This window comes from Eleutherodactylus coqui, chromosome 2, assembly GCF_035609145.1.
Source record: "Eleutherodactylus coqui strain aEleCoq1 chromosome 2, aEleCoq1.hap1, whole genome shotgun sequence".
NCBI classification, from domain to species: Eukaryota; Metazoa; Chordata; class Amphibia; order Anura; family Eleutherodactylidae; genus Eleutherodactylus; species Eleutherodactylus coqui.
In genome coordinates, this window is record NC_089838.1 from 139,476,634 (window position 1) to 139,503,004 (window position 26,371).

The 26,371-nt window shown below is 43.1% G+C and overlaps 1 protein-coding gene and 1 pseudogene across 1 annotated transcript in view; both read left to right on the plus strand.

Moving 5' to 3' along the window:
• The window catches only part of TRHDE (thyrotropin releasing hormone degrading enzyme), an 819,510-nt gene that overhangs the window by 621,565 nt on the left and 171,574 nt on the right, over nt 1-26,371 (plus strand). Inside the window, exons 8-9 of the mRNA XM_066589876.1 lie at nt 12,571-12,636; nt 14,696-14,883. Of these exons, the coding sequence (XP_066445973.1) occupies nt 12,571-12,636; nt 14,696-14,883 (254 nt within the window). The remainder of the gene's footprint in view (nt 1-12,570; nt 12,637-14,695; nt 14,884-26,371) is intronic.
• Nucleotides 13,179-13,602, plus strand: LOC136613154 (ubiquitin-conjugating enzyme E2 D2 pseudogene; annotated as a pseudogene).

Here is a 26,371-nt window from a genome sequence, read left to right on the forward strand (position 1 = left end):
ATAGAGAAGCCACCTTGTCCCGGAGATTTGAGGGGTTTTAGCATTTTGACAGCTTCTACAACTTCAGACGTAGAGATTGGTGTAGAAAGAGAGGCTAATTGGTCAGGAGACAGGAGATTAATGCTCTGGAAAAAAATTTGAAATTTCTTTCAATTTGGATTGATGAATATTTGTATCTTCTATTAGATTATAAAGAGAGGAGTAATATGAGGCAAATGCATTACCAATTTCTTGGGCATGAATAATTTTATGCCCACAAGAGTCTAAGATATCTACTTGTTTCTTAGATTTAAGACTTTTAAGTTGTTTGGCCAATAGTGCACCAGTGTAGTTATCATGTGCTTAAACTGAATATTCATTTTTAGAAAAACAATATCATGTTCTACTGCCAAAAGACTCTGAAGCTTGGCTTGGAACCTAGATATCTATTCCGTTCTTTAGGGAAAATCTGTACTCTCTTAAGTGTGATTTACCTAATAAGTGTTTATTTGTTTCATGCAGCCTTTAGCATTTGTCCTCACTATACTGTATGTTATTTATGACCCTTGCCAAGCTTCTAATGGCCCTTTTATATGGGCAGATAGTCAAGTAAACAACTGCACGAGCGCTAACATCACCGGTAAGGTCATTATCGCTCGTGCAGAACGTTTAGACTGACAGATCTCCCCACTGGATCGCTGGCTTCTTGTTGGCTTCTCGCTCAGCACTTCACATTCTATGTGAAGTTCTTAGTGGGGAACATTTACACTGAACAACAAGCTTGCAATCCAGCTATGGTTTTTATACTGACTTAGATCACTCTCACACATGCGTTTTCAAAATGCTGCGTTCGGAACCTCAGCATTTTAATGAAATTTTGCACAGTGTTTTCTAATGCATTCTACTGTGTTTGACGGTGTTTTCTTTAATACATCCCATCATTGTAATGGGTGATGAAGTGTGTTACAAGTGCTAAAATGTACGAAAATAGAGACAGTGCTCAAAAAATCGCAGCATTAGAAACATCAAATTCGAGTACTAGTCTGTGCAGTCTCATTGAAATCAATGAAGGCTGCATTTCAATTTGTGATAAAAAGTGGTCTCTGGAAGAGTGGCCTGAAAGTCAGCAATAATGAGTAGTGAGCAAATAGTAAATGACTTTTTTTGTATTTACATTAAACGATTTTTGCTCAATCCGTTAGAAATTTTTTTTAGTGCTAATTGTCCAATGTAAGTAGTCCATTAACCTCTTTTTTTCTGATCACTGATAATGTTAAATATAATCAGTCTGTGCTTGCATGTTATCAGAGCCAGGTAGCCTATTAGCAAGAACAATCTTCTCCCCATTAGAGGAAGTACAAGAATTCCAAAGGCTGCTCAGTGGATTAACCCCAGCAGTTCCCCAACACTCACCCTTTTGAATTGAACTGCATTTTCAGCAAGTGTGCTACAGCCAAGAAAATCATTAAAGTACAGATAATAATTATATGTACATAATGTGCCCCCTTCAGCAAATGAAAAGAAATTCAGATTCCACCACAATGTCATGTGATCATATAAAGGCCATATTCAAAGGGGCTTCAAATGATTATTGCGAGAGCGATACGGGGCTGTGAATCCTGCCCCCCATATTGTGCTTCCCATAATGTGAATTCCATGAGGATGTAAGGCGTTTTCATGTCAAAATAACCTTGCATCACTTCAGGGAAGGAGCAGCTATCAGCCGCTGCAGAGGATCGCAGAGTTTTTCCCATTGTTTTCAGTTGGAGATGTTTTACTGCTGCTGCTGGCCCAATAGATAACAGTGCGCGCTGCGATGCAAGAGCACACAACGAGAAAGAACATTCCACAATTTATTTCCTACATCACGGTGCCAGGCAGGAAAACATTACTCATGTGGATGGCCTCATTTAAAAGAATGGTGCCATGTATTGAACAAAAACAGGAGGATCCGTAGATCCTCAAGTTTGACCCAATTTGATCACAGCATTAATTGTTCAGTTGTTCAGGATACATAGAGTCAGGGCTCAGTCACACGGGCGCATCGGCACCCGTACACTATCGCCGATGCGCCCGTGTGACTGAACCGTTACTGCAGAAAGAAGACGGCTGTACCTGAAGACGGACATCACTTTGCAGCGCTGGAGGAAAGAACACATGACCGGCAATAAAGTCGGTCACATGTTCTTTCCTCTAGCGCTGCAGAGAGACGTCCGTCTTCAGGTACAGCTGTCTGCTATCTGCAGTAACAGAGGGCGCCAATGCGCCCATGTGACTAAGCCCTCAGGGGGTTATGATGAATATTAATTTTTTTTTTTGATTCAATGAATTATGTCTTAATTCACAGTTCATTGTACTCATATATTCATTCTTTAAAGAGTAAATTATTCATTCGGCTCATTATTCATTCAATGCGTTTCCCTACTAGTTCATCAGAACACATGAATCAAGGACAGGATTTTATGTTCTCTCACTGTCCTAGAACACACCAACTGTGTAAAACAGGTGTCTAAAAATGCTGCTACTTAGCGACGGGGTCCAGACTGAGGAGGAAGAAGATCTCTGCTGATATTATATGTCACCTCTAGAGATGAGCGAACGTACTCGTCCGAGCTTGATGCTCGTTCGAGTATTAGCGTGTTCGAGATGCTCGTTACTAGAGGCGAGCACCACGCGATGTTCGAGTTACTTTCACTTTCATCTCTGAGACGTTAGCGCGCTTTTCTGGCCAATAGAAAGACAGGGAAGGCATTACAACTTCCCCCTGCAAGCCCTATACCACCCCCCTGCAGTGAGTGGCTGGCGAGATCAGGTGTCACCCGAGTATATAAATTGGCCCCTCCCGCGGCTCGCCACAGATGCGTTCTGACAGAGATCAGGGAAAGTGCTGTCTTGCTGGAGTTGCTATAGGGAGAGCGTTAGGAGTGATTTTAGGCTTCAAGAACCCCAACAGTCCTTCTTAGGGCCACATCTGACCGTGTGCAGTACTGTTGAGGCTGCTTTTTGCAGTGTTGCACTTTTTTTTTTTTTTGTATATCGGCCGTGCAGAGCATTGCGTCCTCAGTCTGCAGTAATTTTACATAGTCTAGGGCCAGTAGTGGTGAAGCAGGGACAGTGAAAGAGATATACTGTCTATATAGGCAGTGGCCTTTTTCAAAACAATTTTGGGAGAAAAAAATCTATTTGGGCTGCCTGTGACCGTCCTCAGTGTACTGCGTCTCTGCTGGGGGTAGTTGTCCTAATTAATACGCAGCCAGCTAAGTGTTACAGCAGGCTTGCGCAAAATTCTTTCCTGGCTCTGCGTTGGCCGTTACATCCTGTCCAGAGGGAAACAGTCTGCAGTAATTTAACATAGTCCAGTGCCAGTAGTGGTGGTGAGGCAGGGACAGTGAAAGAGATATACTGTCTATATAGGCAGTGGGCTTTTCCAAAACAATTTGGGGAAAAAAAAATCTATTTGGGCTGCCTGTGACCGTCCTCAGTGTACTGCGTCTCTGCTGGGGGTAGTTGTCCTAATTCATACGCAGCCAGCTAAGTGTTACAGCAGGCTTGCGCAAAATTCTTTCCTGGCTCTGCTGTGCGTTCCGTAAGCGAAGTCAGCCTCCAACCACAGGCCAATAAGCGGCACATTTAATTACAGCGTTCTGTTTCTGCTCTACTCGTAATACCACCAGCATGCGCAGGCATATGATGGCCAAGCACCCCACAAGGTGGGACGAAGGCCGTTCACCGCCTCCGGTTTGCACCACTGCCTCACCCCTTGTGCCCTAACCTGCCACTGAGATCCAACCCTCCTCTGAGGACACAGGCATGAGTGCCTACCGGCCTGCACCCACACCCTCACCTCCGCTGTCCTCGGCCCCATCCAGCAATGTCTCTCAGCGCACCGTCCAGCCGTCGCTAGCGCAAGTGTTTGAGCGCAAGTGCAAGTACACCGCCACGCACCCGCACGCTCAAGCGTTAAACGTGCGCATAGCCAAATTGATCAGCCTGGAGATGCTGCCGTATAGGCTTGTGGAAACGGAGGCTTTCAAAAGCATGATGGCGGCGGCGGCCCCGCGCTACTCGGTTCCCAGTCGCTACTACTTTTCCCGATGTGCCATCCCAGTCCTGCATGACCACGTCTCCCGCAACATTGTACACGCCCTCACCAACGCGGTTACTGCCAAGGTCCACTTAACAATGGACACGTGGACAAGCACAGGCGGGCAGGGCCACTATATCTCCCTGACGGCACATTGGGTGAATTTAGTGGAGGCTGGGACCGAGTCAGAGCCTGGGACCGCTCACGTCCTACCCACCCCCAGAATTGCGGGCCCCAGCTCGGTGCTGGTATCTGCGGCGCTGTATGCTTCCTCCACTAAACCACCCTACTCTTCCTCCTCCAACGCAACCTCTGTCTCGCAATCAAGATGTGTCAGCAGCAGCAGCACATCGCCAGCAGTCGGTGTCGCGCGGCGTGGCAGCACAGCGGTGGGCAAGCGTCAGCAGGCCGTGCTGAAACTACTCAGCTTAGGAGAGAAGAGGCACATGGCCCACGAACTGCTGCAGGGTCTGACAGAGCAGACCGACTGCTGGCTTTCGCCGCTGAGCCTCCAACCGGGCATGGTCGTGTGTGACAACGGCCGTAACCTGGTGGCGGCTCTGCAGCTTGGCAGCCTCACGCACGTGCCATGCCTGGCCCATGTCTTTAATTTGGTGGTTCAGCGCTTTCTGAATAGCTACCCACGCTTGTCAGACCTGCTCGGAAAGGTGCGCCGGCTCAGCGCACATTTCCGCAAGTCCAACACGGACGCTGCCACCCTGCGCACCCTGCAACATCGGTTTAATCTGCCAGTGCACCGACTGCTGTGCGACGTGCCCACACAGTGGAACTCTACGCTCCACATGTTGGCCAGACTCTATGAGCAGCGTAGAGCTATAGTGGAATACCAACTCCAACATGGGCGGCGTAGTGGGAGTCAGCCTCCTCAATTCTTTACAGAAGAGTGGGCCTGGTTGGCAGACATCTGCCAGGTCCTTGGAAACTTTGAGGAGTCTACCCAGATGGTGAGCGGGGATGCTGCAATCATTAGCATCACCATTCCTCTGCTACGCCTCTTGAGAAGTTCCCTGCAAAGCATAAAGGCAGACGCTTTGCGCTCGGAAATGGAGGCGGGTGAAGACAGTATGTCGCTGGATAGTCAGAGCACCCTCATGTCTATATCTCAGCGTGTTGAGTAGGAGGAGGAGGAGGGGGAGGAGCATGAGAAGGAGGGGGAAGAGACAGCTTGGCCCACTGCTGAGGGTACCCATGCTGCTTGCCTGTCATCCTTTCAGCGTGTATGGCCTGAGCAGGCGGAGGAGGAGGAGGAGGATCCTGAAAGTGATCTTCCTAGTGTGGACAGCCATGTATTGCGTACAGGTACCCTGGCACACATGGCTGACTTCATGTTAGGATGCCTTTCTCGTGACCCTCACGTTACACGCATTCTGGCCACTACGGATTACTGGGTGTACACACTGCTCGACCCACGGTATAAGGAGAACCTTTCCACTCTCATACCCGAAGAGGAAAGGGGTTCGAGAGTGATGCTATACCACAGGACCCTGGCGGACAAACTGATGGTAACATTCCCATCCGACAGCGCTAGTGGCAGAAGGCAGGGGAGGCGCGGAGATCAGCAGCATGTACAGCGCAGGCAGGGGAACACTCTCCAAGGCCTTTGCCAGCTGTATGGCTCCCCGGCAAGACTGTGTCACCACTCCCCAGTCAAGGCTGAGTCGGCGGGAGCACTGTAAAAGGATGGTAAGGGAGTACGTAGCCGATCGCACGACCGTCCTCCGTGATGCCTCTGCCCCCTACAACTGTTGGGTGTTGAAGCTGGACACGTGACCTGAACTCGCGCTGTATGCCCTGGAGGTGCTTGCTTGTCCTGCGGCTAGCGTCTTGTCAGAGAGGGTGTTTAGTGCGGCTGGGGGAATCATCATGGATAAGCGTACCCGCCTGTCAACTGACAGTGCCGACAGGCTTACACTCATAAAGATGAACAAAGCCTGGATTTCCCCAGACTTCTCTTCTCCACCAGCCGACAGCAGCGATATCTAAACAATACGTAGGCTGCACCCGCGGATGGAAGCATCGTTCTCTATCACCATCAAAAACGGGGACCTTTTAGCTTCATCAATCTGTGTATTATATTCATCCTCCTGCTCCTCCTCCTGAAACCTCACGTAATCACGCCGAACGGGCAATTTTTTTTAGGCCCACAAGGCTCAGTCATATAACTCTTGTAAACAATGTTTATACGTTTCAATGCTCATTAAAGCGTTGAAACTTGCACCTGAACCAATTTTTATTTTAACTGGGCTGCCTCCAGGCCTAGTTACAAATTAAGCCACATTAACCAAAGTGATTAATGGGTTTCACCTGCCCTCTTGGTTGGGCATGGGCAATTTTTCTGAGGTACATTAATACTGTTGGTACACCAATTTTTTGGGGCCCTCGCCTACAGTGTAATACTAGTAATTTTTAGCCCACCTGCATTAAACCTGACATTACCTCAGCTGTGCTGGGCACTGCAATGGGATATATTTATGTACCGCCGGTGGGTACCAGGGAGCCACCCATGCTGTCGGTCCACACGAAGTTGTAACTGCATGTGTCCACTTCTAAAGAACCCCAGTCTGACTGGTGCATGCAGTGTGGGCCCAAGCCCACCTGCATTAAACCTGATGTTAGCGTTGCTGTCCAGGGCACTGCAATGGGATATATTTATGTACCGCCGGTGGGTTCCAGGGAGCCACCCATGCTGTCGGTCCACACGGAGTTGTAACTGCATGTGTCCACTTCTAAAGAACCCCAGTCTGACTGGGGCATGCAGTGTGGGCCCAAGCCCACCTGCATTAAACATCACATTACCTCAGCTGTGCTGGGCACTGCAATGGGATATATTTATCTACCGCCGGTGGCTTCCTGGGACCCACCCATGCTGTCGGCCCACACGGAGTTGTAACTGCATGTGTCCACTTTTAAAGAACCCCAGTCTGACTGGGGCATGCAGTGTGGGCCCAAGCCCACCTGCATTTAATCTGACATTAGCTCTGCTGTCCAGGGCACTGCAATGGGATACATTTATGTACAGCCGGTGGGTTCCAGGAAGCCACCCATGCTGTGGGTGCACACGGAATTCCCATTGCGGAGTTGTACCTGCCTGTGACTATTTATAAAAAACCGCGGTCTGACTGGGGCATGCAGACACCTTGACAGAATGAATAGTGTGTGGCACATAGGTTCCTCATTGCTATGCCCACGTGTGCAGCTCCTGATGGCGGTGGCACAGGATTATATTTCGCATTGCTTCTGTACAGCATTGTGGGCTATCGCCCCACCCCTTTTAAAGAGGGTCGCTGCCTAGCCGTGCCAACCCTCTGCAGTGTGTGCCTGCGGTTCCTCCTCATGGCAGACGCACCTATAAATAGACATGAGGGTGGTGTGGCATGAGGACAGCTGAAGGCTGCGCAGGGACACTTTGGTGTGCGCTGTGGACACTGGGTCGTGCGGGGAGGGGGGGGGGTTGGGCAGCATGTAACCCAGGAGAAGTGGCAGCGGAGTGTTAGCAGGTAGTGATTGTGCTTTGTTGGAGGTAGTGTGGTGCTTAGCTAAGGTATGCATTGCTAATGAGGGCATTTCAGAAGTAAAAATTGTTGGGAGGGGGGGGCACTCTTGCCGCTATTGTGGCTTAATAGTGGGACCTGGGAACTTGAGATGCAGCCCAACATGTAGCCCCTCGCCTGCCCTATTCGTTGCTGTGTCGTTCCCATCACTTTCTTGAATTGCCCAGATTTTCACAAATGGAAACCTTAGCGAGCATCGGTGATATACAAAAATGCTCGGGTCGCCCATTGACTTCAATGGGGTTCGTTATTCGAAACGAACCCTCGAGCATCGCGAAATTTTCGTCCCGAGTAACGAGCACCCGAGCATTTTGGTGCTCGCTCATCTCTAGTCACCTCCCATGTCAATGAATCAGTGTTGCACAAACAGGATGGACAATGGGGGGTATCAGCTTAATGGCAGATAGTATTGAGACATAAAATCTGGGCGAGTGGGAATACCTCAAATTGTAAAACTAGTATAGATCAGTAGTGTTGGATAACTATATTCAATCCACTACTCTTGTCAGGGGTCGTTATACCCATGCAGATATGATGCAGTAGAATTCTGAGTTCAAGACCCCTAGAAGTATATAAAAATAGTGTAGATGCTCAAGAGATGTATATGACCAATACACTATCCCTGTCAGGGTTAATGTCCCCACATAAAGCTTAGATTCCCTCACTCAGTAGCACCCAGTCAGGATTCATCTTGCACTGGCTGGTCTTAAAGTAGAGGTCTATTTTCTCCTTTATGGTAGAATGATCGCCTGCCTCTAAGTCTCTTAAGAGTAGCGCATAAAATAACAAATGGAGAGCATAGCCCTCAAACCTGATGGTGGGTTAAGGTATTTTTCTTTTTTCTCTTGTTTTTGTAAGGCAAAATAGGCATAATTTGCTATTTCTTGCATTTTTTGTATTTTTTAATGTCTTGTACTGTGTGGGTTAAATAATATACTAACTTTACATGGGTCATTACAAAATTGGTGATACCAAATATGTGGAGTTTTTCTTTTGGATGTACTGAGGGGAGAAAGGTAATTTTGATATTTTTTATGCATTTTTTACTATATCTTTTTTTATTTTTGTCACACCAGAGGATTTGAATTTCTCCATTTTTGATCAATTTTCTAATACTCTACAATACTTCAGTATTGTAGTGTTTTATGAAACCTATAAAGCTCAGCCAGAGCTGAGCCCCATAGGCCACCATAGTTCGCAGACCCAGAGGCTATCTTCATGTCCGCAATAACTTTAACATATTTTATATTAATGACCTGAGAACAAAATAACTCAAGAAAAAGAATTGTAAGGCTTTGTAAAGAGAAAATAAAACCTTGTATCAACATGTACAGTACTATAAGGGAGTACAATACACTGTTAAGCATTTTAGCATGGCATTAACATCATTTAACTTCAATTATTGTAAGCAAATGGCTGTAGGGATGAAGGTCGGTACCCCGTTTACTTTATTTACTTTAGCTAATGAGAGAGAAAAATTCACCTCTATTAGCTAAACAGGCTAAATTGGTTGTATAAGCCACTATATGTCAAAATTCAAAATAAAATCAAGTACATGACATAGACAAACAAGCACATGATTTGTTATCATGATACTGTAAGAAAAATATTCTTAAACTGATTAATTTTATTCACTGAAGTTTGGAATTACAGAAAGCCCTATATCAGAGGTCTGCAGCCCATGGTGCATTGTGCAATTCCCAATGAGCCTCAATAGTCTGTGCTTAACTCCTTAAGGACCAGGCTGTTTTGTACCTTAAGTACCAGACACGTTTTAGGGATTTAACCCATGTGGCGGTTTTACTGCCCTATTTTGTTTCCTTTAGCTACCAAAATAATTTTTACTGTGTTTTTTTCCCCGTGACATATACGGCAATTTTTAAAATATCTTTTTCACTGACTTTTTCTCCCATTTTTTAGTTTTTCTGGGGGTAAAATGCTAAATAAAATTATTTTTTAAAACATTTATAGTTATTTTTTTTTCAGTATATTTATGCCAAAATAAAGTATTGGAATGGGTTGCTCTATTTGTTTCAGACATTTTGATATATAGTATGTATGGTTTTGGTTTACATGGTGCATACGGCGTCGGTTTTGGTTGGTGTCAGCTTTGTGTTATTTTCTTTCTTAGGGCTTATTCAGATGACCGTATATCGGCCGGGTATTCACGTCGGCCAATATACGGCGTCTCACTCTGCAGGGGGAGGAGGCTGGAAGAGCCGGGAGTAGTGCTCTGAGCTCCCGCCCTCTCTCTGCCTCCTCTCCACCCCCTCTCCACCCCTCTGCACTATTTGCAATGAGAGGGGGGGGGGGGCTAAGCTTTGGCAATTAGCTCTGCCCCGTCCCGCTTCCCCTCATTGCAAATAGTGCAGAGGGGCGGAGAGGGGGTGGAGAGTTGGCGGAGAGGGGGCGGGAGCTCAGAGCACTGCTCCCGTCTCTTCCAGCCTACTCCCCCTGCAGAGAGGGACACTGTATATCAGCCGACGTGAATACGCGGCCAATATACAGTCGTTTGAATAAGCCCTTATGCATATATTGTTTTATTCTGTAATTTTGTTTTATTTGTGTATGCCATCATGGATTTTTACTATTTGTGTCCCCCATGATGTCACATAAGACCTCTGAGGGACATTCATTTTTTTTTTATTTGACACTTCCCCACTGTAGCTGGGGCATCCATAGGAGCCCCAGTTACAGGGGAAAGCAACCCCTGTAGTGACATAAGTCACTGGCAGAGCTGGCCAGGGTCTAGTATGACCCTCCAGCTCTGCTGTAGCAGAGAACCCCGGGGTTAACATGACCCCCCCGGTTCCCATAGTGAAAGCTACACTTCTGCTTTCACTTTCTAGTACATAGTGTTCAATGAGCACTGTGTACTTGTGGAAGGAAAAAGCAGGAAGAGTTAAATAACGCTCCTGCTTCCTCCTTTGGGTTATCAGCTGTCACTAACAGCTGATAACCCATCCTGCCTCTAATTGATTGCCGAGCAGGAGGCTTAAAGCGCTGCTGTAATTTACTATCGGCGGGGCTTTAAGCCCAGGACCAGGCGCCGTATATTTACCGCGCCTGATCCTTAATGAGTTAAAAAACAGATCTACAGATTGATTGTGCACTTCAGTTGCAAACTGAACATAGATTAAAAGCACACTTTATTGCATACAATAAAAGTTCATAAAAACAATGTGCTTTGGGGAGCCATGGTCCCTTTTCTCAAATAACACAGACAATAAGCAAATGGAGTGCATGTCAGCATACTTGTGCTGGAAATGCTGCCAGGGAATTAACGTCAGCCATCCCAATGGGCTAATAGCTCAGTAGTGTTGCATCAAATCCTCCTTGCTGCTCCTTCTGAGAGTAGGGGTGTGCTATGTGATAAATATAGTGGCTAGTCTCCATCCCTCCTGGAGCTGAGGTGACAAAAAAAACTAACAATTCAAAGGTTAAAATGGCTTAAAAATGCAGAATAAAATTATATACTTTTGGAGACTATTGTAATTCCCAGTACACACACATGCCTGCTTATGAAAGGTCATTTGAAGTTTTTGTTGTGATTAAAAAACTTCATCCATGGCCAGTCAAGTAAATGACATACTAGTATTGGAATTTTTCAATTGTCATATCTACTCTTAGGGCTTAGTCACACGGGCGTTTGTAAGCCTGATTTGCAGGTGCGCTTGCGATCCGCACCTATATATACCTAATGCTTTGCAATGGGAGCGGTCACATGTCCGTTTTTAATGCGGATGGACCGAAAATTATATGTCACAATGATTCGCAGAACGCATGTAACTGCGTTCTGCGCAAATCGTTGTTCTTCTACATGCGCTCAATTGGGCCAGCGGCAGCAGCGCCGACCCCTTTGAGAACATATACTACAGATCGTTCTCCTCTGCCACAGCTGTCACAGCTGTGTCAGAGGAGAACGATGTTCTCCCATTGAATTCAATGGAGCCGGCAATATAGCCGGCTCCATTGAAAGCAATGGGCTGCCAGCAAGCGCTGTATTAATTTTCGGGGAAGAGCTTCAAATATGAGCCCTTCCCTGAAAAGCATCCAAAAAAAGTGTAAAAAATGTAAAAAAAATATATACTCACCTTTTTGCAGCTGCCAGGTATCAGCCACGTCCAGCCGGTTCTTCTTCTGAACTGCTTTCTGCAGCATTCAGCAGCCAGGGATTTAAAATCCCCACCTGCTGAATGGGCTGCCTCTGATTGGTCCCAGCCCTTAGCCAATGAGAGGCAGCACTCACTCACCCATTCATGTATTCATGAATGGGTGAATGGGTGAATTGGCTGAGCACTGTAACCAATCAGAGGCCGCTCTCAGATATTGGATGACAGCTGAGAGCTGCTTCTGATTGGTCACAGTGCTCAGCCAATCAGAGGCAGCCCATTCAGCAGGTGGGGAGTTTAAATCCCTGCCTGCTGAATACTACAGAAAGCAGTTCAGGAGAAGAGCCGTCTGGACACAGCTGATCTCTGGCAGCTGCAAAAAGGTGAGTATACATATTTTTTTTACTTTTTCCACTTTTTTTGGATTCTTTTCAGGGAAGGGCTTATATTTGAAGCCCTTCCCTGAAAATTAATACAGCGCTTGCCAGCAGCCCATTGCTTTCAATGTAGCTGGCTGTATTGCTGGCTCCATTGAATTCAATGGGTGAATATCGATCTCCTCTGCCACAGCTGTGGCACAGCTGTGGCAGAGGATAGCGGGTAGCGCCCATGTGACCGAGCCCTGCGGGCTGATAAACGCTGCTAGCAGCATTTTTTTCAGCCATGATGCTGGCTTCGGTCATGCAATTTTTTGTGTGCATCAGTTTTGAAAAAACTCCCGTGTTACTGAGCCCTTAAATGTTATTATTCTGTTTGTTTTATTCGATGCAGAATGTATCTTAAATTGCAATACATTGTCTTCAATAAACTTTTTTATTCATAGGATTATTTAACAATCCACAAATATGGTAATGCTGCAAGGAAGGATCTGTGGAATATACTTTCAAAGGTGAGTAACACGTACATACACAGACAGATGCATTAGGCAACAAGTGAACAGTCAGTTCTTGAAGTTGATGTGTTAGAAACAAAAAAACAAAAAACGGGCATAGGAAACTGACTTTGACAAAGGTCAATATGTGATCACTAGAAGACTGGGTCAGAGTATCTCCAATACTGCAGTTTTTGTGGATTGATCTTGACATGCACTGGTCTCTACCTATTTATAATAGTCCAAGGAAAGTCAACCAGGGAACCAGTGATAGAGTCATGGGCACCAGAGATGGTCTGGCCTAATTCCAAAGAAGAGCTACTGTATCATAAAATGCTTAAAAATTAAGGCTGGCTATGATAGAAAAGCAGCAGGCCAAGTACATGCTTTCATGGCAATGATATTCCCTGATGTCATTGGTTTCTTTCAGTAGCATGATACGCTTTGGTGCTCTACAAAAATTGTTCAACTTTTTTTTCTTACTGTACCTTTTCCTCGGCTTTCCTCCTCTGCTCAGCTCACCAAAATACCTGCCTGCCATCAGCAGCAGCAAGAGCATCATGGCAGTGAAGCAGATTTACAAGGAACCAAATGACTTGGTCCATGATCCTCCTGCACAATGTTCTACAGGTGCAGTTGGAGATGACATTGGAAAGCAACAATAATGGGCTCTAATGACAGTTCATATCAAAGTGGTGTTTTTCTTGACAATCCACTATCTAACAGACTACCCCATTAAATTTACTACAACTTGCATTTACAAGAATCTAGCATCCAAATATTAACAGCAATGGCAGCATTTGTCTTGACATACACAGATCACATTGGTCCCCCGCTTTAACTATTTCTGAGTTTCTTTTGTCAATTTGTTCACTGTTATGGGACCTAAACCAAGTTGACCCTCCAGTGCCAGAGATTGCACAGGAAAACAGGAAAAAGTTTAACATAATAGTTCGGAAATTGACTCAGATGTATGCCACATGATGCTACCTTCAAGTCTAAATACACAATCATTTTAGCTGAAAAAAAAACAACTTTAAATTACTGTTTTCACCTCCCTTTCTGACCTCATCTACTTACCCCGAATCCCCATTTTTTATTTGTGCTGCCTCCCTTCATGCACATCCGTATATCAGAAGAATTTAGATTATTGGGCATAAACTACTCTAGACTGTCAATTCGTTGCCAGAATACAATTGCCCGAGATTCTTAATCTTATCAAACTGAGCATGTGTTAAAACATGCCTGTCGTCTTCACTGTAACTTGGTTATGAGATAAACTCATTCTTCACTTCTTAATGAAGTGGTGAAGATTAGTGCCTTTTCTTTGGGGTGGGGGGAGAAAGGTATTGGACAAAATTAAAACAGACAAAAAATTAAATCTTCGCTTTATTGTAGAATTAAAAAATGTGGAATTACTATGGATATTGTCACAATCTCCAGATGTTTAAGACTTTCATTTACTTTATGTTCATAATTTATGTTTTGGGTGGAGAGCCTGTGTTGACATGATATAGTTGCAGACGCAATGTATTTTATGCATGTCAATAAACATGACAGATTGAAATTGGAAGTGAAACCCCATGAAATAACAAAGATAGAATCCAAAGTTTTTTGTAATCTTTTCACACAGGCTTTTATTTAAATTTTATTTAAAACACTGCTAATATAAGACTGAATAAAATGATGCAAGCATCAATGGATGACTGATCAACTAGTAACTCCATTTTTTTTCTTTAATAAAGTTGCATAAACTTCCAACAAATTGCTCAATCTCCGTGATCATCTGGTAGAGATACAAGTCCGTCCCATAAAGGTCCAACCTTGAAACTTATAAGACTTAAGATTTGCTGCCAATGATATGTGCTAGATACAACAGCACCTTTGTAGGTCTTGTGGGGTCCATGTCTCATTGTGTCAGAGCTGTTCTGTTAGCATGTGGGAGTCCCATGCAATATTTGACAGTACATATATAGTATTCTGCAAGTGGCATCATATATTATATTACAAAAAGAGGCTATACAACCAGAGAGACTTTATTTTTATGCAAGAAAAACTAATTTAACATATCTTTAAGGTATTGAAAAATGAAGGTAAATCTGTCAACATTCAAGAAGTGATGGACCAGTGGACACTACAAATGGGATATCCTGTCATAACTATAATAAGAAATGAGACTATGGATGATGGCATAACAGTTACTCAGGAACACTTTTTATATAATATAGATGTAAATATCCGAGACCTCGAACAAAGGAATAATAGGTATGGTTACTTATATGTCCCTGACATTTTATTTTTAATATTGATTGTTTACAATATATGTGCAGTCTACATTACATTTTCATTTTATATTAATATTTTATAGTATAAATAATATTTGACTTTATCTTTAAAAAACTAATTTATATTGTATGTTTTTTCAAGTTTTAAAATTTTTTTGTTTGTTTCATATATTGCGCAGAAATCTTCCAATTGATATTGTTCATATTTGCTCAAAGCAGTTAACTGAGAATTGCACAGAAACTGATTTAGTGTATTTATATAAACCATGTAAACATGATGAATCTACTAGATCTAGGAATTATACGGCAATTCATACTATATAGCAGCTTTACTCATTACCACTGTTCACTTGTATTGCCAATAAAGAGAGAGAGGGGGGGCTGCTCTGATGGACATCAGAAATATAAAATGGTCTGGCACATCCAATACAATCTTCTTTAAAGTAAAGTAAACCCCCAAATCAATGTCCAAGCTAAAGGCGAAACGTGGGCGTCAGGGCACAGGGATTTCCAGACCCTCGGTTATGTGGTAACACTTTATAATATGCATGACATTGAGCTTGGTTGCGTCTATTGCAGGTTAATATGAGCTTTATTTTCTTTAGGAACCTCTTATAAGTGTGAACTGAGGTGATGTATTTGCTTATGTATTGTTGCAGTATTTCCTTCATGTTCTGTTATTTTTATTTTTTTATTATATATGTAATTTTCAATAAACCATTTTTTAATGAGAATTTTTGTAGTACTGTCTTGGACATTGATTTTGGGTTTGTCATATTAATAAAAATGTAGGACTGACATTTTCTGGTTGGATTACAGCTGTCTTCATATAGGATTTCTTTATTGTAAAGTATTAAAATGTCTTACAGCTTGGTTCATAAAGCTTGGTGTACATCTTTAGATGTTTCTAGGTTCCAGATCACAGCATAAATGACACACCAAGAATCAAAGATGCTTTATTGGAAGGACTAAATAGACATCAGTACCGCCAAAGCATAGGAGAATAGGAGTGGCAGATTAGGTCTTGGTATTTAGGTGTTATGGGGCACTTCTGGGGTGGGAGGAAGAGTTCATGGCATATCATGAAGGGGATATAAGAGTCCATAGCATATCACACTCCTCTTGGTCTATGGCAGATAGAGTGCTGCTATGGCAACAGTGTCTTTCCTTTCCCCCAGCAAAATGTGCAGTTTCTCTTCTTACTCCATGGAGTTGAATTCTGTGCAGAGATCAGACAGTCCTCTGAAGTGAGTGGCCCTCACTGCTGAGTACTGGGGATGTTACAGCAGTAAGTGGGCCTTATCCTCCATTGTCTTTTGGTCGCCATGTAGTCACAGTCTGCTCTCCCTGAGCTTGTTGTTCTGCCTGTGCCATCCTGATTTAAGGGCTTGGCAGTCAGTGTACAGTCTGTAGAGGTGGTGCTCTCTCGGATCTGGTAGAGTTTCTAGATATGGGGTCAGTTTTAGATTCCTTGTAGGCCCTGGTATATTGTCAGTTTCCGGGTTGCTCTTATGTTAGTTCTACAGTCTGTGATATATATTTCACTTTGCTCTCGTTTATCAATTTCTTCATTTTATCTTTTGTGAGGCAGTGTTGGGTGGGGATTTAGTCTGGCTGGGTTTGGCTGGATTTGTTCAGGTGTCTGGTTGGCTGGGGGCCCTTCGGTGTAGCATGGCTTTGTGATGGTAGAAGTTTAGACTGCTATTTTGTAGGTGGGCCTAGAATGATAGCACCCTCTTCTAGATTGTAAGGTGTAGAGGGAATCTTCCTATCTCAGCTCTAACGATGCTGTTTGAGGTGCACTAATGGATTTGGATAAAGTGCTTGCTGAATTTCAAGTGGAATACTTCAATTAGGCTGGCATCTCACTTTGACTGCTTTGGGTATGTGTACAGAACCCAGACTTAACTTCCATACAGGAGGAATGGGGCAATGATGCTGTCAAAGATTCTGATGACATTTAAGGTTCTGCATGCCTCATCTTTTAGAGTCACTATGGCTGATTTGAGACTTTCTGACTTATTGATTTCTAGACCCAGATGGGCGTATTTGTCAGTTGCTGTAAGTAGGCAGTTGTTCAGCATCAAGGTAAGTTGGCCAGGTTATTATATGTTACTCTTCTGTAACACCATGATGTAGGTCTTCTTTGGGTTGATGGGCAGTACCAATGTGGTGCTGAGTCTTTCCAAAATTTGCAGGTTGTCCTGGAGTTCTTTTCAATTAGTGATAGTAGCAGGGGGTCATCTGCATATAGCAAGAATTTCACCTTGGTGTTGTGCAGGGTGAGACCTGGTGCTGTGGAGGATTCCAGAGCTGTAGCCAGCTCATTAATGTAGATGTTGAAGAGCATTGGACTCAGGCTGCAACCCTGTCTGACTTCTAGACTCTGCTGGAAATAAGCTAATCTCCTCCCATTCACTTTCACGCTGAACCTTTTCTTGGTGTTAAAGCTCTTGATGATGTTGTATGTTTTCCCTCATATTCCACTCTCCTGTAGTTTCAGGAACATGCCCGGGTGCCATACAGAGTAACATAGTATGTACAGCCGAAAAAAGGTATATGTTCATTCACTTCAGCCTATTACCCCCAGGCAATGTTGATCCAGAGGAATGCAAAAAAAAATCCAATGAGGTAGAAGCCAATTTTTCCCATTTAAGGTAAATAAAATTCCGACCTGACTCCAATCTGGCAATCAAAATAATACCTGTATCACCGACCCTTCCGAAGTCACAAGTGATTATAACATATAATATTGTATCGCTCAAGAATGGCATCCAGGCCTCTCCTGAATTCTTTTAGTGAATTTGCCATTACCAAATCCTCAGGCAGTATAGAACACTCTTCTATGTTGGTATAGAAATCTTCTTTCCTCTAGATGTAGACGATGCCCCTTTTGTTACAGTCACAATCCTGGATATGAACAGATCATGGGAGAGATCTCTGTATTATTCCCCGATATATTTACACATAGTCATTAGGTCGCCCCTCAGTCATCTTTTTTCTAAACTAAATAACACCATAGCCTCTCTGTGTATTATAGTCCACCCGTTCAATGTATTACTTTAGCTGCCTGCCTTTGAACCCAATCAAGCTCCGCTATATCCTTCTTGAGTACCGGTGCCCAAAACTGTACACAGTATTCTATGTGTGGTCTAAAGAGTTGCCTCTAAAAAGGGAAAAACAATGTTCTTGTCATGTGCCCCTATACCTCTTTTGATGCACTCTATGATCCTATTTGCCTTCGCAGCAGCCTTCTGACACTGGTTGCTCCAGTTAAGCTTACAGTTAACTAAAATCCCCAAGTCCTTTTCCATGTCCGTGCTAGCTAATAGTTTTCCATTTAGTGTGTAAAGGTGACCGGTATTTCCCATGCTGATATGGAATTATACAGCTATTTTCCTTGATGTACTCCGGGATAGCATCTTTTAGAAACCCTTCAAATATTTTACCCACAGTGGAAGTAAGACTTACTGGACTGTAGTTTCCACATTCGCTATGCACCAATCTAATGGAACAGACCTTGTCACTATAGAGTCCTTAAATATAAGAAACTGTCTATCACATTACTCAATTCCCTTAAAATCCAGGGGTGTATGCCATCAGGACCTGGCAATTTGTCTATCTTGATCTTTTTAAGATGGCTCTGCATTTATCAGTGGGTTAAATTGGTGACACTTAGTTGAGAGTTTACTTTATAATTCTGCATCTCATCTGACATTTAATTTTTCTCTGTTAATACACTGGAGAGCTATTTAGTAGATTTGCTTTCTTCTCATCACCCTCTTCAATTTTTCCTATATTATTTTTAAAACGGCCAACATTTCCAATATTAATCTGTTTGTTATTTATATAATTTGAAGAACAGCTTAGGGTTAGTTTTTCTCTGTCTACATTTTTGCTGCTTTTATCCGATTTTTTTTTTATAAGTTAGTTTTTACCTTTTTAGTGCTTCATTGCCATTCACACTTTCTTTTTGCTGTTTATTGTCCCCCTTTACATCTTTATTGATCTACATTGATTTTCTCCAATCCCTAACCCTTTTATTTCTGTAAGGTATGAACCGCTCATTATAAGTATTTACAATGTTTTTAAACATTTCCTATTTATTGTCCATGTTCTTATTTTTGAAGACATCGTCCCAGTCAATATGGTTTAGGACACTTCTGAGCTGGTCAAACTTTGCCTTCCTAAAGTTTTGTATTTTTGGCACTCCACTATAAAACTCTTTCTTGAAAGAACAGTTGAATTGTATTATATTATTGTCACTATTTCCCAGGTGCCCCCTAATCTTCACCCCTGTTTTCTGTCAGGTCTGTTGGTTAATATTAAGCCAAAAATGGCTGTCTCTCTAGTTGGGCCCTGTGCAAGCTGGATAAGAAAATTATCTTTAGTAATTGATAGAAAGTTGTTACCCTTATGAGATTCGTAGGTTTCGGCTTTCCAGTTTATAACCGGATAGTTAGAGTCCTCCATAATAATTATCTCATTGTGATTTGCAGCTTCATCTATTTGCTACAGTAGTAAATTTTTAGCAGCTTCTGTTATATTTCATGGTCTTTAGAAAACCCCTATGAGGATTTTATTGCTGTTTTTCCCTCCATGATTTTTTATCCATACAGACTCCGAAGTGTTGGTTTAAACAGGATTTTAGATAAAGACAAACCCCTCCCCTTTTCTAGTTTTTACGATTCCTTCTGAACAGACTGTAAGCCTGTAAATAAACTGTCCAGTCACAGCTTTCATTTAACCAGGTCTCCAGCAATCCCACTATGTTGTACTTTTCCTCAGACAATATTACTTCAAATTAATCTACTTTATTGGTCAGATTTATATAATTAGTCACCATACATTTTAGAAAGTTTTGGTTATTTTTTTATTTTAAGTGTCTCACTATTAACTATTCAGCCAGTTGTAACCTTACTAACCCCCTACTGCCATTGCACCCCCATTTCCATTACTTAGTCCCAGGTTGCTGTCTGCACTATCTTTCCCTCTATCTCTTTGATTGCCCTTCCCCAGTCCCTAGTTTAAACACTCCTCCAACCTTCTAGCAATCTCCTCCTCCAGCACAGCTGCACCCTCCGAATTGAGATGCAGTCCATCCTTATAGTAGAATCTGTAGCTGACAGCAAAGTCAGCCCAGTTCTCCCGGAACCCAAATCCCTCCTTTCTACACCATTTGTTTACCTCCCCAACCTCCCACTGCCTTTCTTGTTTGGCACATGATACAGGTAATAGTTCCAAAATACTACTTTGGAGGTCCTTGCCCTAAGCTTACATCCTAGTCCCTGAAATGTGTTTAAGGACCTTCCACATGCCTCTAAGTTTGTCAATGGTGCCAAAAGCCTTTTTGAAATCAAATAAAACAGGCTTAGATCTTTTCCTGCTTTGTGTGGTGGATGTGGCTCTTGATAAGGCTGTGCAAGGTGTAGATGTGGTCCGTGTTGCGCCAGTTTGGCATAAACCTTGCTTGGCATTTTTTGAGGGCTTTGGGCTAGGTAAGGAAGCTGAGAATCTTCTAGTTCAGGATGTTATTGAACACTTTCCCCAAATTACTGCTAACACATATGCCTCAGTAGTTGGCTGGGTCATACCTGTCCCAGATTTTCTACCCTATTCACAGGAAAGACTTATGCTAAAATAATAATCTTTATTAGAATAATTTAAAAAGAGACAGTAGACTCAGGGCACAACACAAAGCAAAGAGTTGGGAAGGATGTTGCAGCCACTCAAGGGTGGTCAAGCCACCAGGTGGCAGCGCCTCCGACCAACCTAGGACAAGACGTCGTTAGCTACAAAAATACTCTTGTTAGAGAGATATACTTATTGGAACTAGAACTATGGATCGTGTCACTGTATGGGAATGATAAATCCTCAACCAGAGGATAAGATGATCATACACTTTGTTCAGATATTTCAGTCAGACCGAAACTGATGATAGTGTCACGGTCACGTCTCCATATGTAGCTAACGCAACAAAATACTTAATAAGGACTTGCGCGTCTTAGTGCAAGAACTACAGAATTTTCTCACTAGGTACACTATTCTTAGGTTTATTGCATCACACTTTTGGTCTCGGGTTATTGCATCGTACTATAATCTCGACGCGTTTCACCACTTCGTAAATGTGGATCATCAGGAGTGATAGTACTAAATAAGTCGTATAATTTGCAAAGGTGAATCACTGTGCTCAAGGTGAAGAGCCAAGTGATGTATATAAAAGTTGTGAGTCCTAGATGCAATATGTGCTCATGCTAATGCCTATGAACAAAAGTTGCAAAGATAAATCACTGTGCTCAAGGTGAAGAGCCAAGTGATGTATATCAAAGTTGTGAGTCCTAGATGCAATATATGCTCATGTTAGTGCCTATGAACAAAAGGTAAGACGGCCTCTAGAAAAAGATGCAACAAGCCAAAGTCTCCTTTTGGGGGAAACCGATCCAGTATATAAGCTGAGACCAATGTGGGTTTCACATAGTGTTCAAAATATTACAAAGATGCTGCTTTCTGATAAGTTAGTTCACAAAGTTGTAGATAGCAACTCAGGGACTGTTTGTTGAATAGAATAATACTGTAGAATTTTGGGCAGATATTTGTAAAATAGCTTTAGAATTTCCCAAGTCTTGTATCAAGGTAAAATCCTGGGAAAAGTATGGAAGAAAGTATAAAATGTGTGACAAATAGATGTAAGACATTAGGTAATCTTTTATCACACAGTGAATTTAGAACCCCTGCACAAAGCAAAACCTGGGTATTTCAAAAGAGTTTTTTCTAGGTGTGGAAAGGCAAGATTAAAGGTATGTACATTTGCTAGTAAATGCAGTCTTTTATGTTCCATAGATGATTTTAGAATACATCCCAAGTCAAAAAGTTTGTTAACTGTAAAATACACCATGTTATCTGAGCAAAAGATTGTTTGGTGTATAGCATGTCTTACATTGGCTTTGCTGTAAGAAAATTAAATGTCTGGACCACAAAATATTTATCAGGCACAGAGAAGAAACAATCTCATATTTCAGATTCCTAAAACATTTTCTAAAAAATACAATAGGGGCTCTTTGGATGCTTTTTAGAGATGAGTGAGCATACTCTTCCGAGCTTGATGCTCGTTCGAGTATTAGGGTGCTCGAGATGCTCGCTACTCGAGACGAGCACCACGCGGTACTCGTCTCGATTAAACGAGCACTGACCATTGAATTCAATGGAGCCGGCAATACAGCCGGCTCCATTGAAAGCAATGGGCTGCCGGCGATCGCGGGATGAATTGTCAGGAAGGGCTTAAATATATAAGCCCTTCCCTGCAATTCTTCCAGAAATGTGTAAAAATAAAAAAAAATAAAAATATACTCACCTGGTCCCGGCAGACGGAGTTCAGCGCGTCCGGCTGCAGTCCTCCTGAACTGCTCTGAACAGCTGTGAGTAGTATTCAGCAGCCGGGGATTTAAAATCCCCGCCTGCTGAATGAGCTGCCTCTGATTGGTCACAGCCTGACCAATCAGAGGCAGAGCTCACTCACACCCATTCATGAATTCATGAATGGGTGAGTGAGTGCTGCCTCTGATTGACATTCAGCTGAATGACTGAATTCAATGGGCTAACATCGTTCTGCCGGGACAAGGTGAGTATATTTTTTTTTAATTTTTACACATTTCTGGATGAATTGCAGGGAAGGGCTTATATATTTAAGCCCTTCCCGACAATTCATCCCGCAATCGCCGGCAGCCCATTGCTTTCTATGGAGCCGGCTGTATTGCCGGCTCCATTGAATTCAATGGGCTAACATCGTTCTTCTCTGCCACAGCTGTTACAGTGCGGGGGGGGGGGGGGTCTCACTCTTGCCACTATTGTGGCTTAATAGTGGGACCTGGGAACTTGAGATGCAACCCAACATGTAGCCCCTCACCTGCCCTATCCATTTCTGTGTCGTTCCCATCACTTTCTTGAATTTCCCAGGTTTTCACAAATGAAAACCTTAGCGAGCATCAGCAATATACAAAAATGCTCGAGTCGCCCATTGACTTCAATGGGGTTCGTTACTCGAAACGAACTCTCGAGCATCACTGAAAGTTCGACTCGAGTAACGAGCACTCGAGCATTTTGGTGCTCGCTCATCTCTAATGCTTTTTGTTTCAAGAGAAACAAGGGGCAAATTGAGCCGATGTGTTCACAATAGAGATGAGCGAACGTGTTCGGCTCCGCCCCTTTTCGCCCGGACACCGAACTTCGCGAGCAATTCCGTGTTCGGGCGAAAAAAGTTCGGGGGTCGCCGTGGCAGCGCGGGGGGTTGCGGCGGGGAGTGGGGGGGAGAGGGAGAGAGAGAGGGCTCCCCCCTGTTCCCCGCTGCTGCCGCCCGCGCCGCCGCGCCTCTCCCCGCCCCCCGGCGCCCCCCGAATACTTACGCGCGAACACGGAAGTCCTCGGAAAAGCCGGTGTTCGGGTGCGTAAGTGTTCGTTAAGAACACGTTCGCTCATCTCTAGTTCACAATCATTAGACCTCTTGGATTCTTTACTTGGGTACAAATACCTGGCAGGTATGAATTACAAAATGTATTTTTATATATTTAATTTGTGTTTAGTAGAAAGATCTCTATGTTATGAGTGCTAAGTAAATAACAGTGAAACTCTAGCTCTCAGTATATAGTTAATTGTATCTCAGAAATATGGTGTATTTGACTTTAAATTTGCTTTTAAATAGTTTTGGGCAATGTACCCTTGATTTTGTGATCAAGAACTAAAAGGATTGAGATGTGTAGGATGCACACCACTCTTTTTGAACCATTTTGTAAGACGTTTTAATATTTTATAATAAAGTATCGGGTGTGTCAGAACATTTTCTATTTCTATTTCTGGCTGCTAACTGACAACTTTCCAAACACATGATGAAATAAGCTGGGCTAAAATATTACATGAAATTGAGGTGGTCAGCCTAACCTTTTTTAAACTGTGATGACCATCAGCGTATAACACCAAAGCCTTTCCTCTTTCCATTAAGGTAATATGAGCTCTGGAAATCTTGTTTGTAACTGCTTTTAAATCTAAATTTCTCCTTGTTAATGCTTCATTCACATTTTTTTTCTTCATATGATTTTTACATAATAGGAACTAAGCAGAGATGTACTTTTTCAACGATTACTTACCAATAATTTACTATACTAACTAAATAATTAAATTAGCAACCAACTGACCAGTCAAAATTGATTGGTAGATTAATTTGATTGAACACATCTCGCCTCATTAAGTTTTGGATATTAGAATATGATCAACATTACATATTTCAAAATGGGGAAAAAGCATTAATAGGATGCCTAAGTTGTTTGGTATATTATTATAAGGGCTATTGTGACAGAGTGATAGTACAACTATGCTTTTTCAGTAAATTATTAAGTAGCAGAATCAATTCAAGTACTGCCCAAAATTGAAGCTGGAGAGTTTTTGCTTCAATCATAATGATATACTGTGAATTCTGAAAACAGGTTGTTTTTTGTTATAATTTAAACTTTTTTTTTGTTATATTCTATTTTTTCTGCATAACATATTTATAATCATAAAATTGTAGGTGTTCACTAGAAACTAGAGATGAGCGAACGTGTTCGTCCGAACTTGATATCCGTGCGGATATTAGGGTGTTCGGGATGTTCGTTATTCGTAACGAACACCATGCGGTGTTCGGGTTACTTTCACTTCCTTCCCTGAGACGTTAGCGCGCTTTTCTGGCCAATTGAAAGACAGGGAAGGCATTACAACTTCCCCCTGCGTCGTTCAAGCCCTATACCACCCCCCTGCAGTGAGTGGCTGGGGAGATCAGGTGTCCGCCTAATATAAAAGTCGGCCCCTCCCGCGGCTCGCCTCAGATGCCTTGTGAGTTAGTGAGGGACAGTGCTGTTTGTACCGGAGCTGCTGTAGGGAAAGAATTGGTAGTTAGTGTAGGCTTCAAGACCCCCAAAGGTCCTTATTAGGGCCACTGATAGCTGTGTGTTGGCTGCTGTTAGCAGTGGAAATTTTTTTTTCTCTCAAAATCGACTCTGCAGAGCGTTGCACCCGGCATTAGGGACAGAAGTGTTGCATAGGCAGGGAGAGTGTTAGGAGTGAGTGTAGCCTTCAAGAACCTCAACGGTCCTTTCTAGGGCCATATTTAACCGTGTGCAGTACTGTGCTGGCTGCTGTTAGCTGTGCTGCATATTTTTTTTCTTCTCAAAATCGCCTCTGCAGAGCATTGCACCCTCCATTAATACTGCAGGGAAAGAATTGTGTAGGCAGGGCCACAACACAGTTATTATTCATTGAATATACGCAGTGCTGCCTTTTGCTTGTAAAACAAGTGAAAATAATTCTATTTGTCCTGCCTCTGTCCGTCCTAAGGGCGGTGGACACGTGTCGGCTGCGTGTGCAACGTTTAAAAATCAGACGCACCCAGCTACGTTTTACTCCTGGCTTCGCCATTTGCTTTCCTTAATTTGGAAAAAAAATACCTGCTCTGCCAGAGTTATAATAATTCTGCTACCCTCAAGTTCTGTGCCACATTAGCAGGGCCACAGCACAGTTATTAAACTTCTCATGTTCACTGAATATACGCAGTGCTGCCTTTTGGTGGAAAAAAACTGAAAATAATTCTATTTGTCCTGCCTCTGTCCGTCCTAAGGGCGGTGGACACGTGTCGGCTGCGTGTGCAACGTTTAAAAATCAGACGCACCCAGCTACGGTTTACTGCTGGCTTCGCCATTTGCTTTCCTTAATTGGAAAAAAAAATACCTGCTCTGCCAGAGTTAATAACTCTGCTACCCTCAAGTTCTGTGCCACATTAGCAGGGCCACAGCACAGTTATTAAACGTCTCATGTTCATTGAATATACGCAGTGCTGCCTTTTGGTGGAAAAAAACTGAAAATAATTCTATTTGTCCTGCCTCTGTCCGTCCTAAGGGCGGTGGACACGTGTCGGCTGCGTGTGCAACGTTTAAAAATCAGACGCACCCAGCTACGGTTTACTGCTGGCGTCGCCATTTGCTTTCCTTAATTGGAAAAAAAAATACCTGCTCTGCCAGAGTTAATAACTCTGCTACCCTCAAGTTCTGTGCCACATTAGCAGGGCCACAGCACAGTTATTAAACTTCTCATGTTCATTGAATATACGCAGTGCTGCCTTTTGGTGGAAAAAAACTGAAAATAATTCTATTTGTCCTGCCTCTGTCCGTCCTAAGGGCGGTGGACACGTGTCGGCTGCGTGTGCAACGTTTAAAAATCAGACGCACCCAGCTACGGTTTACTGCTGGCTTCGCCATTTGCTTTCCTTAATTGGAAAAAAAAATACCTGCTCTGCCAGAGTTAATAACTCTGCTACCCTCAAGTTCTGTGCCACATTAGCAGGGCCACAGCACAGTTATTAAACTTCTCATGTTCATTGAATATACGCAGTGCTGCCTTTTGGTGGAAAAAAACTGAAAATAATTCTATTTGTCCTGCCTCTGTCCGTC